This window comes from Phyllostomus discolor, chromosome X (assembly GCF_004126475.2).
Source record: "Phyllostomus discolor isolate MPI-MPIP mPhyDis1 chromosome X, mPhyDis1.pri.v3, whole genome shotgun sequence".
Lineage (NCBI taxonomy): Eukaryota > Metazoa > Chordata > Mammalia > Chiroptera > Phyllostomidae > Phyllostomus > Phyllostomus discolor.
In genome coordinates, this window is record NC_050198.1 from 98,680,101 (window position 1) to 98,697,226 (window position 17,126).

General features: G+C 38.6%; 1 protein-coding gene across 2 annotated transcripts in view; it reads right to left on the minus strand.

The window, feature by feature from the left end:
* Positions 1–16,468, minus strand: part of HEPH (hephaestin) — a 59,213-nt gene extending 42,745 nt beyond the window's left edge. The window contains exons 1-8 of one of the 2 annotated variants that reach the window (XM_036016429.1): positions 16,240–16,468; positions 12,657–12,838; positions 9,484–9,689; positions 7,121–7,365; positions 5,835–6,047; positions 4,622–4,804; positions 3,366–3,620; positions 1,024–1,192 (exon numbers count right to left, since the gene is read on the minus strand). In XM_036016429.1, the coding sequence (XP_035872322.1) occupies positions 1,024–1,192; positions 3,366–3,620; positions 4,622–4,804; positions 5,835–6,047; positions 7,121–7,365; positions 9,484–9,659 (1,241 nt within the window). In that variant the 5' untranslated portion in view covers positions 9,660–9,689; positions 12,657–12,838; positions 16,240–16,468. The remainder of the gene's footprint in view (positions 1–1,023; positions 1,193–3,365; positions 3,621–4,621; positions 4,805–5,834; positions 6,048–7,120; positions 7,366–9,483; positions 9,690–12,656; positions 12,839–16,239) is intronic. The other variant, XM_028523014.2, reaches the window with a different exon arrangement.
* Between the last annotated feature and the right edge of the window lie 658 nt (positions 16,469–17,126).

Consider the following 17,126-nt stretch of genomic DNA (forward strand, 5'->3'; position numbering starts at 1 on the left):
CAGCCTCTGCTTCAGCCTTTTCAAGATTAGGGGACTCACTTTCAGAGAAAGCAATCCCTCTTACTGTTGGATATTTTTAATGATTACAGTTATTTTTTTACAGTAGGATGAAATCTTCTTGCTTGCAAGTTCCAGACATTAGCACCAGTCCTGCCCTTCTGAGTTGTATAGACTTACATTTGTCCTTAACCATCTTCAGGTACTCAAGATTCTTTCTCCCCTTCATTAAGAATATCCTTAATTCCAAAATGAAAACCCACTAACTCAGAAAACCTGGTTAGATATTCCAGAAGCCATGCTGAGGCCCAAGTGCCTACTTTCCTGTTTTCTGTAGATTCATCACATTATTTTTTTGCTGGAAGAGTAAACATGATTTGGTGCCTTAGGATATTCCCCCAAACTCTCAGTCATCTACCAACTGCCTCTTCTGTGAAAAACCTAGAATCACTGGTATGTCAGTGAGCAGGTATAACTTAAGGCCTAGCAACTGAATAGAGAACTAACCAGCTCTATTGAGAAGCAGGAGAATTTGGATAAATTCCTCCAAAATGATGGCTGTGGAATGGCCACAAGGTGAGTTGCTTCTCCTTCCTACATTTCTCAGAGTCCTTTTTTACACTCCTGCTTATATGCATCCTTCAGACTATGAAAAAGAAAGGAAGGTGCAAGGAGGTAAAATAATGGGTAAAATAAAGAAGAGTTGGAAAAATGGTATTTCAATGGATCTGGTCCCACAAGAAAAGGTCTCCTTTTCTGAATGTGGCTTGGGATTATAGCAGGAACAATCTCAAACACTGCTAGGACCTTTTGCTGTGGGTATGCCATAACCCTATAAAAAGCTTTGTAGCTCCCAAAAAGCAAGCTGTCCAGGGAGGGCAAAAGAATTTAGTTAACAGTTGTGCTATGTAACTCCAGTCAGACAATGATTGGGACCCCCAAGTGAAAGTGAGAGATTTCTGAGAGGGAGTAGTAGTGTTTAGGACTGAAACCAGGAGTAGGGAGAGGAAGCCTACTGCATCTTACCTGCCTGGCTCCCTCAAATCTTTCCCAGTACTCCCATCGTAACCCGTTGGGCCGTAGTCCCACTGAATCTCATGGGCTTCAATGAAGTACTGCCGGACTTTTCCTGTTAGTTGGCTCACTCGGGGGGCCACAGAGCAAGACTTGACCTCGTAGAGTGCTTGCATGCCATCTGGAGGAAGAACATCATGGCTGGCCCCACTTCAACCAACAGGTCTTTGACCCAGACAACCCACCTTCCTCTTCCTAAAGTCTTTGCTTCCCACCCTCCACTAGGCTCTTTACCCCCTACCTCCAAATGAGTCATCTTTTCTCACTCCTTAAGAACCTGGCTGAAAGAAGGGGAGCCCAGGTGGAAATTAAAGCACCTCTACCTGCTAAACACCACTGATACATTTACCATATGTTCATTCTTTTGCAAAAGGCTCACACTATACAAATATCACAGAGGATGAAGTCTGAATACCTGAGTATAAGTCCATACTTTATCACTGTCTGTAGGACCTTAGGCAAGCCAATTTCTAGATGTAAAGTTTAACCCTTCTTTTTTAAATGGGGACAATAGGATATACCACAGTGGGTTGGTGGGAGCACCAAATTAAAAAAAAAAAAAAGAGGAATAAGTAATTTTAAGGAGGGAATCTCCCCAAATAATGAAACATCTCCTATACATAGAGATCAAGCTTAAGGTTTAGGAGTGTTTTGAAAATGTACATTCTAAGTAGAATCTCTAAAATGTGAAAAATGTTACATTGAGTTATAATGGTAATGATGATATTGTCTTATATTTGCTTGGCATCTTATAGAACGCATTCAGATTATTATCTTATTTGAGTCTCGAAGAGATTTAAAATTATAAATTAGAAACCTGAGATACAAAAAAGGATGAGGAATGATATTGATTCTTATTGAATAAATATATAGCCCAGGACCTGTGTCAGGTGCTTTACATATGTTATCTGTTTCAATCCTTATAACCGCCCTGTGAAAAAGACTTTTTTGGAAACAGACTTTTAATATCCCCTTTTGCAGTTAAAAAAAAAAAAAAAAACCTAAGGATCGGAGAGGTTAAGTAACTTGCTCAAGATAACACATCTAGTCAGTGGAGCAGTTGAGACTTAAGCTCCTGTTTTTCAGCTGCAAACTTGAGTGCTCATTTTCTTCTCATATCCACTAGTTTGGTCTCAACATTCTCCTGGTCTTTAAGACTCAAAATCATATTATCTTTCTAAAACCTTATTATAACTTTATGAGGTAGGAATCATTTTTGCAATCATTAGTTGAGGAAACAAAGGCTCAGAGAAGTGGTATGACTTGCCAAAGCTAACTAAGCAACTGGTGGAATAGGCTTATCTGGCTCTAAGCCCCTACTTGTTCTACTATTGTGCTGCATTTCTAATTTCCATCTGGATTCATATTCACCCCAACACCTTGGGGACCAAGGGCAGATTCTGGATGATGGAGCATGGGCCCCTACTGGGGAAAATCTACCACCCAGACTCATGATCTACCAGTCTGTAACTTCTTGCCTACTCAAATCCATTTTCACATACTCACATATCAGTTTTCTGACATCCATCTAATTTACCATATATTAACTAATTCTAGAAAGTGACAGATGAAGAGGATCTTAGAGACTATTTAGACCAAATCTCCCTTTTTATAAATGCAGCAGAGGCGTCCTAGAAATGGAAAGGGACTTTTCCAAAGTTATTACAGTGAATTTTTCATGGAGCTGAAACAACTGAAACCATCTAATTACTTATCTAGTGCTCTTTCCATTGCCTCATATGTTCCTCCTCTCCTTTGATGCTCTTCAGTGAACTGTGCCATTACTTCAGCCATTCTCCCTATGAAAATCATCTTCTGTCCATATTTCTGTTGGGCCCCAACTAGAGTGTCAGCACTTGCCCACGGTACTCCATGATCTCCTGCAGAAAACTTATACTTTTTAAACTAATCTCTCCTTTACTTCCTGTTCAGTAAGTTACAAATAACGTCAGGTCTTAATTCCTTAGAACTCTGAGATATGTATATATATATATATATATATATATATATATATATATATATACACATATACATATCAGCTTAAAAGTCCCCTTATTAATCATCAATCCCTATACCATCTTATGTTACAGATGAAGATAAAACCCAGAGGAGAGATGTGGCTGAGGTCACCCTTCGAGTTAATGGCTGAGCCAGGAAAGAATGTGGGTCCCCAGAATACTAGTCTAGTTTTTCATCCTTTTTTCCTCACTGTCTCACCTGAAAGACCTATCCAGAATCCCAGGTTCCTGATGACCATATTGCCACCACCCTCCTATACCTCAATTGGATCTTACCTTGCAAGTGACTATTCACTTGACAGCTAATTAACCAGGTGCCAAGTTTCTGGGGCACCATCTCAGCAGTCACAAAGGTGGCTGGAAAGATGTGAGCCACATCAGTGCGGTGGCCCCGGATGGTCAGCATCTGTCCATGGAAGAAAGCTGTATGGACATCTACTTCATTGCCCATGCCAAACAAGTGCCAAGCCACACGCTTCTGTGCACACATGCTCAGCTCTGGTAAGTTCCCAAATACAAAGCCATTGATTGCTGAAAAAGGAAATCCAAAAAAAATATCAGAACTAGGAAAGGACAGCCCAATGGGAAAAACCTTACTATCTGACAATAATACTAAGTAACATTTACATGAGATTTTAAAGAGCACACTGTGCTGACAATATCCATTATATCATTTAAATCTCAAAGAAAATCTTAGGAAACAGGCAGGTATCAATGGTCCTCTGCAAAAAGTAAGAAAATCAAGGCTTAGAGAGGTAAAGTTATTCTCTCCCAAGGCCACAGAGCTATTAACTGGTAGAGCCAAGATTCCAACCCAGCAATGTAAGGATGCTTTTTAAGGAATGTGGTTTATTTTATAAGCAATTCTTTCCTTCCAAGCCAATTCCCTTCTAAAATTTCCATAGGACAATTGTCATATGAGCTGACTAATTACCATGGTTATTATAAGCAATTGGTATAAAATCCAAAAGAAATTTGAGCTGTCCAAGTTATCCCTTACATCTTCCCTCTGAGTTTTTACTTTGCATTGGGACAGTTTGGTTTTGAGCCCACCTTTGTCACCAAAGGTCAGTAAGTCATTCCCTTAATTAAATGAAAGTAAAAGTAACTTGTTTCTCTTCCTAAAAATCGCTTCCCTGCCCATACCTCAGGGCTTTTGTGTTTTTACTTAGTTTTAAATTTAATGAACATGATAGATTCCCTCATAGGTAACTGTTTTTCTTCACAAAGTGGGAAATTCTTCCAGCTTGCATGAGTATATGGAATCAACACCCTACGCTATTCCACACTGAGGAGGCAGGGTACCTAATGCAGTCAGACAGATTAGGATTGGATTTTAGCTGTGCCATTTATCTGCTATGTAATCCTCAGTTTCTCCATAGGTAAAAACAAGGTAAAACTACCTGCTACTTCTGGTACTTGTAAGGATTAAAAAGGACTGATATGTGAAAGTACCCACCAAATACTAGACCTGGGAGAGACCCCCTCATCTGTGTTTACTGTCACAGTGTGGTCACTACATCCCAGCTCACCATGCATCCTATTACTCTCTTGAAAGGCCTCATCTTCTTTGTCCACTGAGGCAGGGTCTGAGCAGTAACTGGCAATATTCTCGTCGATATGCCAGCTAAGATTCTCATCTACCACACTGAAGAGCAGGAAGAAGTAACTGTCCACGTCTTGCCGCCAAGGAGGGGAGTTCCCATTCAAGGTTCCTAGTGCAAGGAAGAAAGGTGCCCTTAAGAACCTCCTATCCTTAGCAACAGTAAATTGCAAGGGGTATTCATAAGAAATAAATAGGAAGAGAGGTAGCCTAATGAACAAACTGAACTAACAAGGAAAGTGGGGGAAGAGTCATAGATGGAGAGTAGGAGGACAGCTATTGGGGGAGAGTTAGGGGATGGAAGGATTGAGCAAAATGGACAAAGGACTCATGGACATGGACAACAGGGTGGTGATTTCTGGGGGGGCAGTCAAATGATAATGGAAAAATACAATAAACATGTTTTTAAAACAGTTTGTCAGAAACAGAAAAGCAGATGGAGACTTCCCCAACCACCAGGGCCTTAAACTGACTATACTCTTGTAACATCTGGGTCTTTAGGCCTTACTATACCTTAGACATAGACTGTTCCAAACCATGTCCACAATCCTTCCCAAATCCTGATGACTATTCTTTCAATCCTATCCAAATTTAACCTCTTACCACATAATTTACTTTTATGTGATCTGACTCCCATCATTACTAATTCAAATTTTTAAGTGATTAGAAAAAAAGTTTTAAAAGTAGAAAAGGGTTTTTTGTTAGGAAAAGAAGGTAATATAATAGAAAAAGAATAGTGAAAAGGGCCTGGACAGTGTGGCTCAGTTGGTTGAACATCATCCCCACAAACCAAAAGGTTGCAGGTTCAATTCCTGGTCAGGGCACTTACTCAGATTGCAGGTTTGGTCCCAGTTGGGGCACGCACAAGAGGCAACCAATTGATGTTTTTCTCTCAAATGGATGTTTTTCTCCCTCTCTCTTTCCCTCCCTTCCCCTCTCTTTAAAATCAATAAGTATGTTCTTGGGTGAGGATTTAAAAAATTGTAAAAATGGAGTTTGGCATTGTTTATTCCTGCTGATAAACAATGGTTCCAAATTAACACTCCTCAGATTGCTGTTTAACATGTACGCAGTTCAGCTGTATCACTGCTACCCACAGATATTCCAAACTATATCTCATAGCTCACCCTTGGAGCCTATACCTCTTTTACAGGTGATAAGGGGTCCAATGAGGCCAGTTGCAATATCTCGTGGAGCATCTACATGAGAATGGTAGATCCAGGTGAGGCATGCTGGGTCAGCATCAGTGGGTGCATGACTTTCTGGAATTGTCCAATTATAGATATGGTAGCCTCCCGGGGGAACAGAGTCATCAGCTTTCAGCTGACCGGAGGAGCCATCTGGGTAGAGGGAGCCTAGAAAATGAAATTGCACATGCCCAGTCCCAGGGTGAGTGAGAGGGACCCTGGCAAATAAAGAAGTGAAGAGAAGGCTGACATATGAGACACCTAGGTCCAGTCTTATGGAAAAGGTAAAGTTCCAAGGTCCAGCACATTGTTCCTCACAACCTGAGGAAGGCACACATTCAGGTAATACCTAGCTAAAGAACTCCAGACTTCACATCAACAATGGGTAGAGAGGTGGCAGCCACTGGGGAAGGAGCTGTGGCCACAAAAACTTCTACTAGTAGTAACCTAGTGCAGGGCCAGTGGCATGGAGGCACAGGAAAAAAAAAAACAAATTCTCTTTCTGCAAGCACTGGCTTTGGAAAACAAGCATTAGAATTTCATTTTAAAGGCAACTTAACGATCAGTTGGTCCACTTCCCCATTTTATGAAAGAGAAGCTGAGGAAAAGTAACTTGCCAGAAGTCATACAGAGAGAATGAGTGGCCAAATCAGGAGTTTCTGATTTCTCTCTTTATTCCCCTCAGTCACTGTGGTATCTGTATTATAGGTCACTGGCCTGGGATAGTGAAAGATACAGATGAGTAAACTGAACTCCCTCTTAAAAAGAAAAATTAGACCTTTTGGAAGACTCTGACCCTAGAATAATGCTCCCTTATACTCAGTGCATTCTCTTCTCTTTTCAAAGCACAAATATTTTATGGAAATGCCATTTAAGTAATTCTTTATGATAAAAGGTAGATTTGTATTTTTATTTTTTGTTTTTCAATCACAATTGACATTCAATGTTGTTATATTATTTTCAGGTTTACAACATAGTAGTTAGACAGTGATATAACTTACAAAGTGACTCCCCCCCATATTTCCAGTAGCCACCTGACACCATACATCATTATTACAGTACTGTTGACTATATTCTCTGTGCTATACTTTACATCCTCATGACTACTTTGTAACTACCAATCTGTACTTCTTAATCCCTTAACAGTTTTCATCCAGTCACCCAACCCCCTCCTCTATGGCAAACATCAGTGCATTCTCTGTATCTACGAGACCTTCTATGAGCCCTTTGTATCTATTTACCTTCTGAGTCCTTCTCATAGAAAACGCCATGGGGGTGGATGGTATAGGGACGAGTAGCAAAATTCTTCAGGTGGATAAGGATGACATCTCCCACTTCAGCTTGTAACACTGGCCCAAGGAAGCCCAACCAGGCAGGCTGGGCCATTTCATGCATGTATGAGCCATCACTGTATTCTTTGTAGACAGTCTTCTTGTAGCTGCTCCCTATCCGGTTCTTGTCAGACTTTAGGAAGCTGGAAGCTACTCTGGGAAGAAAGAAAGTCACAACTTTGCCACAATCTTCAAACCTCTGGAGGGTTATTTTCCAGAGGAGACTGACCAAAAAATGTCTATCTTTGTTTAGGGCAGAACAAGGGGAAATGGGACATACTGATCAAAACATGAAAACTTTAAGTTAGAGTCTAACTGTTTCATAACGGGAAATATTAAGTAAAAGCATATAAAATTGGTGATATTTGACCACTTTTAGCCTACAGGCCTACAAAAAAGACAATTTAACATGGTTCAATTTAATGTATAATAATGGGAAAACAACCAACTAAGGACTTCATTCCTTTTAAGTGACCAACTCCTTACCCATATTGCCTAACTTAGTATCACCCGGCTATATATGGGAAGTTTTATAGCGAAATGGTTAACATCTCAAGGTCTGGAGCCAGGATAGTTCAATTAAATGCTGATATTACCACTTCCAAATCTGTGGGACTTTGAGCAATTTATGTAACTTCTCTGTGTACAATTTCCCAATCTGCAAAATGGAGATAGTCACAACACCAAACTTAGACAGGTGTTGCTGGTGATAAAATAATTAAAACACATAAAGAGCTTAGGACAGTGCCTTAAAATAGTAAAAGCTTAATAAATGTTAACTATTACTTCATAATATTGGGGATGGGGATAACAAGTTATCCCTCAAGGATGATTTTAAAACAAAGACTCTGTGACTTCAAAACCAGATGGCTAGAAAAATGATTTGTCAAAAAAAAAGAGCTGTTATTCTTACTCTAATTCTTCCTAGAGAGCTCTGAGATGTTACAGTGAACTTTGGAAAACAGGCTTTGGAGAAACAAAGTGATTCATGATCAGAAAAGATTCTTTAATACATTCATTCACTTTTTAAAAAGAGATGTTTTTGAAGCATCTACAAGGCTCTAAAATCAAGAAAGGTTAATCCCGCCCTGGCTGGTGTAGCTCAGTGAATTGAGCTCGGGCTGCAAACCAAAGCATCGCAAGTTTGACTCCTGGTCAAGGCACATGCCTGGGTTGCAGGCCACGACCCCCAGCAACTACACATTGATGTTTCTCTCTCTCTCTCTTTCTCCCTCCCTTCCCTGTCTAAAAAAAATAAATAAATAAAATCTTTAAAAAAAAGAAAGAAAGGTTAATCCCACCAACAGTTTAATCTTTGTTTCTCTGAGTTTGTTTTTGGTTTCCTTTTGTTTGTTCATATGTTTTGATTTTTTAAAAATTCCAAATATAAATGAAATTATGCAATATTTGTCTTTGTCTAACTCATTTCACTTAGCATAATACCCTCTAGGTCAATTAATAAAATATCATATGCCAATTATACTTTAATTTGAAAAAGTAGCTTTCCTTTGATATCTCCCCTAGATTTTTTCATTTAAATAATTTAGGATATAAATAAAGCAAAAGACAACAACAACAAAAAGATTAATCCTGCGGGGTCTGTGAGAGATAAAATGGTGAAGGAGTACCAATTGTGCATCCACATTACCCAGGTTCAAATCCTAGCTCTTACATTTATTAGCTGTGGGACTTGAGTTATTTGATGACCCTGGCCCTCAACTTTCTCACCTAAAAGACTAGGATATTCAGACTCGCCTCCTAGAGCCTTTGTAAGAATTAGGCAAGACTAAATATGTAAATGTCTAGTATGGTGCCTGCCATAAGCAGAGTATTAGACAAATGATACCTATTACTGTTCTTTCTTTGATTTTAAGATTTTATTTTTACTAATTTTACATACATGAAATATAGTTCCACCACACACATCTTACAAACACTGTGTATATTTTATGTTTCTTTCTTTTTTTAAAGATAAAGAACCATTTTTAAAACAGCATTGTGGATGTCCCCTTAGCACCAAAGGAATATGAAATTACCATTAGGACCTTAAAAATGCTGAGACACCTCAGTGTGGAAGAGCAGACTCCACATGGAATTCTGGCTCTTGAGTCAACTAGCCTTATTCTCAGCAAACATGCCCCTAAGTGTATGCTCCAGAGAGATCAGTAACTGACTGCTAACACACCTTGAAAAAAGTTCTTCAAGAGGCTACCTCCTGACCTCAAGGATGCCCCCCCAACTCTAGTTCTAATTCCACAAGAGATTAAACCTACGTGTCACTTTCCAGAGGCTGGTTCGTGATGACATTCCTTCCCCTGGGAGCATAGTTCCACTGCATGTCCTGAATGCCCAGGTAGTAGACTCGAGTAGCCCCATCAGTCCGTTGGAGCCACAAGGGTTGTATGAACAGCAGAGCCCAGAGGAAATGGCCTGGCTCCATGGCCCACATTACTCTGGGAAACAGGCAAATGAATAGCTCCTGGTATGCAAGAAAGAGAACAAAGGGGCTTTGCATGTGTCTGGAAATTAAAGAGGCAAGAGCCAGATGGAATGACTGAGAAAACAAGAGTGAATTACCCCAGAATCTATACCTTACCTTATTACTTTCAGTTCAACAAGTGTTCAATGATCTGTACACATTGGACTTTGGAGGGCAAAGTTAAACAGTCACTTATACTGATAATTATGCATTGCTTCCTTCAAAAAAGAAATCTGGATCCAGTTCCTTTACCTTGGCTCAAGAATCAGGAAACAGACACCAGAAGCCTGATTGGGTCACTGACTCATTTAGTACCTGACTCAAGTCACTAATTTTCCCTGTGCCTCTGCTTTCATTGTTGCCACCTTCCATCCCCTAAGATATGTGTTTAAAAATAAATGAGAATTCACCAAAAGGCATTTTCTAGAATGTTAACAGACCCAAAATGGAAACAGCCAAAATGTCCATGAACACCAGAATGAATGAGTAAATTGTGTTTTATTTACACAATAGACTTTTATATAACAATGATAGTAAACAAACTACAATGACACATGAAAATACAAATGCCTCTCATGAACAAAATGTTGCAGAAATAAATCAGATGCAAAATAATACATACTCTATTATTTCATTTATGTAAACAAAATCAGGCAAAAATAATCTATGTTTTTAAAAGCCAAGATAGTGTTTATCCTTGAGGTAGGAATCAGTCACTAATAAGGGAAGAGGAGAAATATTCTAGTTAATGTCCTGCTTCTTGATCTACATACTGGTAACATGAGTGTGTTCAGTTTGTTAAAATATATTGAGCTATAAACTTAGCATTTATGTGCTTTTCTGCGTGTGAATAGCAAAAAGTAAAACATGAAACAAAACAAGTGAGAATATGTCACAGAAATAATAACTTATAAGAAATGTTCTCTGCTGGTTCTCTGCTATGTACAAACTCATTTCATGGGTCCAATCCTGGGTCAGAGTCAGAACTAATTCTCTAGCATTTCATTTCAGTACATCGGCCAGGAGGTTAGACTTCTTGGGACTGGGATGAAGCACTCAGTCATACAATAAACAGCTACAGTCAAACTTAGAAACACAGACAACATAATATAAACATATATATATATATATATATATATATATATATTCACTTACATACACATAGGCACATGAAATCTTACCCAAAAGAAGACCTGTACACACTTGCATCCACATATAGAACCACATTGTCACACAGAACCTTTGTCATTTTCAGAATAATAACAATAATAATAAAATCAACATTTGTCATGTGTGCATAGCAGGCCAAACAATTTTTTAAGTGTTTTACATATATTAAATCATTTAATCCTCACAATGACACTACAGAGAAGATTTCATTAAAACCCCCATATTACAGAAAGAAAAACTGCAGAACAGAAATGTAAAGTAATTTGCCCAAGGTCACTTAGTTAACAGCTGATATAGTTGGGCTGTGAGTCCAGGAAGAATGGTTCCGGTGTCTATGTTCTTAATCACCATGCCATACTACCTTCCAGAAAACATACTTGCACACTCACATGAGTATATACAAAGAACATATATACATCCATCATTATAACCATATCTGGGAAAGCCCTATATACTATGAAACATGCAATCATATAGCATTTTGATCACTTCTAGAAACACACATATGTTCATATATATACAGGCAAAAATACATCTAATCAATATCATTCATAATGATAATAATGATAGTAGTTACCATTTAATGAGTGATTACAACATACTAAACACCATGTTCAATAGTTTATATAAATTATTTAACTAAATCCTCATCCTAAGCACATGAGATAGGGACAATTAATAAAAAATCAAAGATATGCACAGACTTACATATGGATAGAAAAATCCCCAGATATTTACCTGGGCTAGGCCTAGATATTGACCCTGATTAATAAACAGACCTATAGACTTCCCTACAAAATCTCAGGCCCCTCTACACACAGCACTAGTGCAAGTGTTGATCTCCAGTCTTCATATGACATTCGGCAGAAAGCCCTTGATATAGGGGAGAACGTGTTTTGGGGGTTCTCTTTCCAAAACCTGGATCTCCTACTGACCACTTGTGTAGACTTGGGTAATACTTAATTACTCTGAACCTATTTTCTTACCTATAAAGTATATATAACAATATCAGTTTTGAAGAAATAAATTTGAAAACTTACAAGAAAGGGGCAGAATATAATTAATGCTCAGAACAAAATAGACAGTAACTGCTGGTGTCTTTCTTTGTCCTTCTCCCTCCTGGCTACCATCTCCCCCATATCCTACATTCTATATTTCTACTCTAAGAGCTAACTTAAATCATAACTGCCCCAGAAGGTCCCCTCTAGCCTTTTCATACCAATGTCTTCTTAAAGGACTACTTACTCCCTATACCACCCAATTTCATTAAGTCAAACTTTGTATTATTGTTACCTTTCTACCTATGAGCTACCTCATGAACTGTGTTTATTTTCCAGATTGGACTATAAACTCCTTGAGGGTTAACATCATGTTTTAGGAGTCTTTATGCATCTATTGCCAGACACAATAATATAGGCCTATAGGTGTGCCATGAACAGCTACTGCTAAAGTGACATAAAGTGACACAAACACATATTTTCCCACCAGTTGGTTCTAGTTCAAGTTTGCCACTGGTATACAGAGTGACTTTAAGAAAGTCACTGTACCTTAGTGAGCCTGTTTCCCATATATAAAATAATAGAGCTGTACTATATAGTTCTTACCTTTTTGGTGTCATAGATGTTTGAAAACATAATGACATGAAAAAAGGTAGAACCACAAAATTTTTTATATAGAGTTCTCAAAGAGACTTTCTAGTTCTCATGCTTTGCCAGTGTTCCCATTCACTGATGAAACACAGGTACATTCACATGCACCTACATGTAGTACCACACATGGTCAAACAAATTGCCATACCTTAGAACCTTCAATATGGAGGGTGTGTCCTTGGTTCAATGGAAGACTGAGTGCGACATGGACCTCCTTCAAGCTTTTTTTTCAGGAACTTGCCAGCAAGGCCGTTGTAGCTCAAACTCACTTATCTAGGGAGAAAACTGTCCCAGGTAAGAGTTTCACGATTGGAGAAGCACACAGTAACCCTGAAAATATTCCCAGAAGAGAATGGTGCAGATCTTCAGCATGCAATGAATAAGCACTCAAAGGTGACTAATGACCAAAAGAGCTAGACAATAAAACCTGAGGGAAAACAGTGCTAGCTAGTGTTTGCCTATCATGTTCCACTTTACAGTATGTTTTTCATATCTGCCTTCTCATTTAATTATCAAAGTCTTGGGAGATAAGGTTGCCTTCCCCATTTTTTTTTATCTAGAGTATAGCCTTTGGAATCAGACTACCTAAACTAATCCTGGCTCGACTTTTCCTAGCTATATGACTTGATAAATTGCTTCACTTCTATAGTCATTGAGTTTTATCTTTGAAGTGAAATTAATACTTAGTTATATCTCAAGTAGTGTGAGGATTAAATGAATTAATATCTGTAAGTGCATAAGATACAAATCTGTGGTCAAGTGTACAAGTGATCAGAAAGTATTAGTGGGTATTATTAGTATAGGTAAGGAAATAGCTTTAGAAATAAAGCTTGCCAGGATCTCAGAACTTTAATATTTTATGTATAGCCACACCACATACATGTTCAAAAGTTCCTATATTACAGTAGCACATACGAAGCATACAGGTACAAGCATATGACTGAGATTAGTCTTTTTGTGATATAATGAAAAGATCCAGAAATTTTGAGTCAAACAAACTTAAGTTTGAGCACTGTTTTCAGTTCTGTTTGAAAGGACTAGAATTGGAGACTTAATAGTCATCTGATAAATATTAGCAGTTTTCTTTATTTCTAATCACTGGCTTTTTTTCTTTCCAAAGCTGCATTTGTTGTTGTTGTCATTTTTTAACTTGATTTTTTCATAAACGATTAAAACAGGAAAAAAGAGCCCTGGACAGGTTGCTCAGTTGGTTGGAGCATCATCCCATTCACCAAAAGGTTGTCAGTTCAATTCCTGGTCAGGGAACATACCTATGTTGTGTGTTTGATCCCTGGTTGGGAGGCAACTGATTGATATTTCTCTCTCATCTCTCTCTCTCTCCCCACCCCCCCACCTTTCTAAGAAAAAAAAAATCAATAGTAACATATCCTTGGGTGAGGATTACATTTTTTAATTATATAGGTTTCAGGTGTACAATTCTCTAAAATCAATAAAAACATATCCTCAGGTAAGAATTAAAAAAAAAAAAACAGAAGAAAAAGAAAATCCATGAAATTTCTTTAAAATCATTTAGATATTTCATGATAAAATTGAAAGACTTTAAACCCTAGAAAAATAGATTCTAGTTCTGAACTCATCATTTATTAGTTGTATGACACTGAGTAAGTTACCTTATTTCCTGAACCTTAGTTCCCTCATCTTGTAAATGAAGATAATCCCTGGTTTGGGTTCCTCATTAGTTTACTAAAATGATCAAATGAGATGAAGGATACAAAAGCCCTGTGTAAACTTTTCATTTGAATAGGGCTACTTTCTCTCAGCTGAACCCACAGGAGGAAATCTTAGAGAAAGGCCAGACTGAGGAAAAAAATAAAAGGGAAATATAAAATGACAAATGAAATAGGTAACATGAGCCAGAACCCTGGGATAAAGTAAAAACAGAGAGGGGAGAGACAGAGAGCGAGAGAGGGAGAGAGAGAATGAATTTCTGCTCTACTTGGACTTAGACATAATATAGTTAATATACACTGAGACCAGTCTGGGGTGAAAGTCAGCCAACAACAAATCAGGCCTTCCATACCTTTACCCTACCATCCTGTAATCTAAACATAACCTGGGCTTGGTTACCATGATCCGTAACAATTTGCATCACTGTTTTCCCTCTAATTTGCAAGTTGTTCCTTTCATGTGATAATGCAATTCTCTCATTCTCCCTCTCATTCTCTCTCTCTCTCTCTCTCTCTCTCTCTCTCTCTCTCTCTCTCTCTCTCTCTCTCTCTCTCTCTCTCTCTCTCTCTCTCTCTCTCTCTCTCTCATTCTCTCTCTCTCTCTCTCTCTCTCTCTCTCTCTCTCTCTCTCTCTCTCTCTCTCTCTCTTTTTCTCAGTTGTGTTACACTGAGATGGACAGGCTCCTACTAAACGAAGGCTCACTCAAATGAACACAGGAATGCTGAGCTATATTTTGGGTCCTGTCTCCAATCTCAACAAAATAAAAGCATCCATCCATTTTGGTCCTCTGCTTTCTTAATGCTTTTTGGCTCTTTCTTCACCCTGTGTCTCAAGATATATTCCAAAGGAGATTTTCTCACCTTCCTTGGCTATAGGATTTTTCTTTACTAGGAGGGAAACTAGAAAGTTAAAATCTACACAGGGTTATGGATACTACAAGTAAAATTTATATTATTCTTTAATCAGTTTCACTGTACCCTACAATGTCAGAAGTGATGAAATTGAGACTTAGGAAGGGATTTACCTGAAATCCTGATGCTGGAACCTAAGAATGTTGACTCCCCATCTTAGTAATCATGTCCAGCATATCATCACCATACCATTCCTTGGAAAATATTATTGCACTACACATTTTCCACTTGTACTAATGAAGCTGCTTTATCTGCACACACTCCAGTTTTGGTACCATAGAAAGCATACTTATATGAACTCAGAAGATCTGAATTCAAATCCTATCTTTTTCCTGTAATAGCTATGTGGTAGCCTCTTAATAAGTCACTTTCAACTATTTGAGCCTCAGTTTTTTTCATCCAAAAAATGGGGATGATATGTATCTCACAGGATTGTTTTGAGACCCAAGCAAAAAGCTTGAATGCAATAGATGTTCAGTAAAAAAAATGAATGCATCATAGATTCATATATCCATAAAGACCTTTAGAAACTATCTTTTTCAACCTCTTAATGTGACATATAGAAAGCTGAGACCAGAGTGAAGGGATTTACTCAAAGCCAAGCAGCCAGTTACTGGCAAAGCCAGAATTTGAATCCATGTTTGCTAAAATATTTCTGGTCTTTAGACACTGTGACAAATAATTTAGATTTTAAGCCAATAGCTTAGTTCACCCATCATTTGTTTATTGTATACCAATTTGGATCACAAAACATAAAACCAGGTAGTTGTTTTTAAGCGTTTGAACCTCTCATTTATGTAGTTCTCAGATCCATCACATCAACAAACCTCTCAACCTGTGAAATGGAAAATCAGCATACTATTTCAACAGAAAAAATAACTACTCTTTACAACTCCAGGATTGTCCCTGAAGCAGTCAAGCCAGTGTGGTCCTGGCCATTTTGGAGACAAGAACAAAAGAAGCCTATTGTTCGCTTTAACTTCCCTGAGCACCCAGCCAAGATTCCTTTAACTTTTTTAGCAACTTAGTTTCTCTCCATTGGCCCAGGACTCCCCTAAACCCAAATGAATAAAAGTTTTTTACAAAGAAAGGAAGGTAAGGTAGGGTTTGGAAAGAGAGAAAAGAGCTTACCTTTGCTAGAGAAAACCCTTCTATATTCATGTCAGCAGCCTAGTGATGCTGAACTGCAGACCCCAGCGTGAGTCTGCCAGCCCTGCTCAGTCAGTATCCTGGGTTACAGGGCCTTTCTCATAAATTAAGTCCAGGGCTCCAATCTGGCGAGTGTTACTGGGATAGGGTGAATGGAGGAGGGGGTAGTGCTGGGTGCTGTCCTTTCCAGAAACTAATCTACTGGAATGTATTGTTCCGGTCTGGTTTGGTACAAAACCCGGGACGGTTCTTTGACCATATCCGGGTGTTTTCCAAATCCTGGTTAGGATCTCAGGAGGAATTACAAGGGGGTGGGCTGCCTTTCTGTCATCGCAGCTTGCTAGTTGGCCTTTGCTGAGAGGGGGAGGAGAATGCACTGTCAGTGTTGCCAGTCAAAGCTCACAGGGGGATTCCAATAGCCCCATTTATGAAATGGGGTCTTTCGTAAGTATTACTAGATTTAGGAAGAGCACCCTCCCATACCAATTTTTTCCCTTCTTGCTATGAAGCAGTTATCAGCCCTGCCTGTTATCCTGAGGCCATGGTTGCTTGGTGATAAGGAAAAATAAAACTGGTAATACAACAAACAACTTTCTATATGCCAGGCCCTATGTTAACCACTTTACATGCATCCTATCATTTAAGTGTCTTGATACCCTGTGAAATGAACACCAATTCTCCTTATTTTACAATGGAAGAAAACCAGGCTCTAAGAGAGAAGGTAACTTGCTCAATGTCACACAATTAGCAGGTAAAATAGGGAATTTTACTGGGTCTACCCAGTAAATGGTTTACTACCATACTGTGTTGCTTAGAGGAGAAACAGAGAGCCCTTTTGAGATGAGGGAGGCGACTTCACCATTATTGAG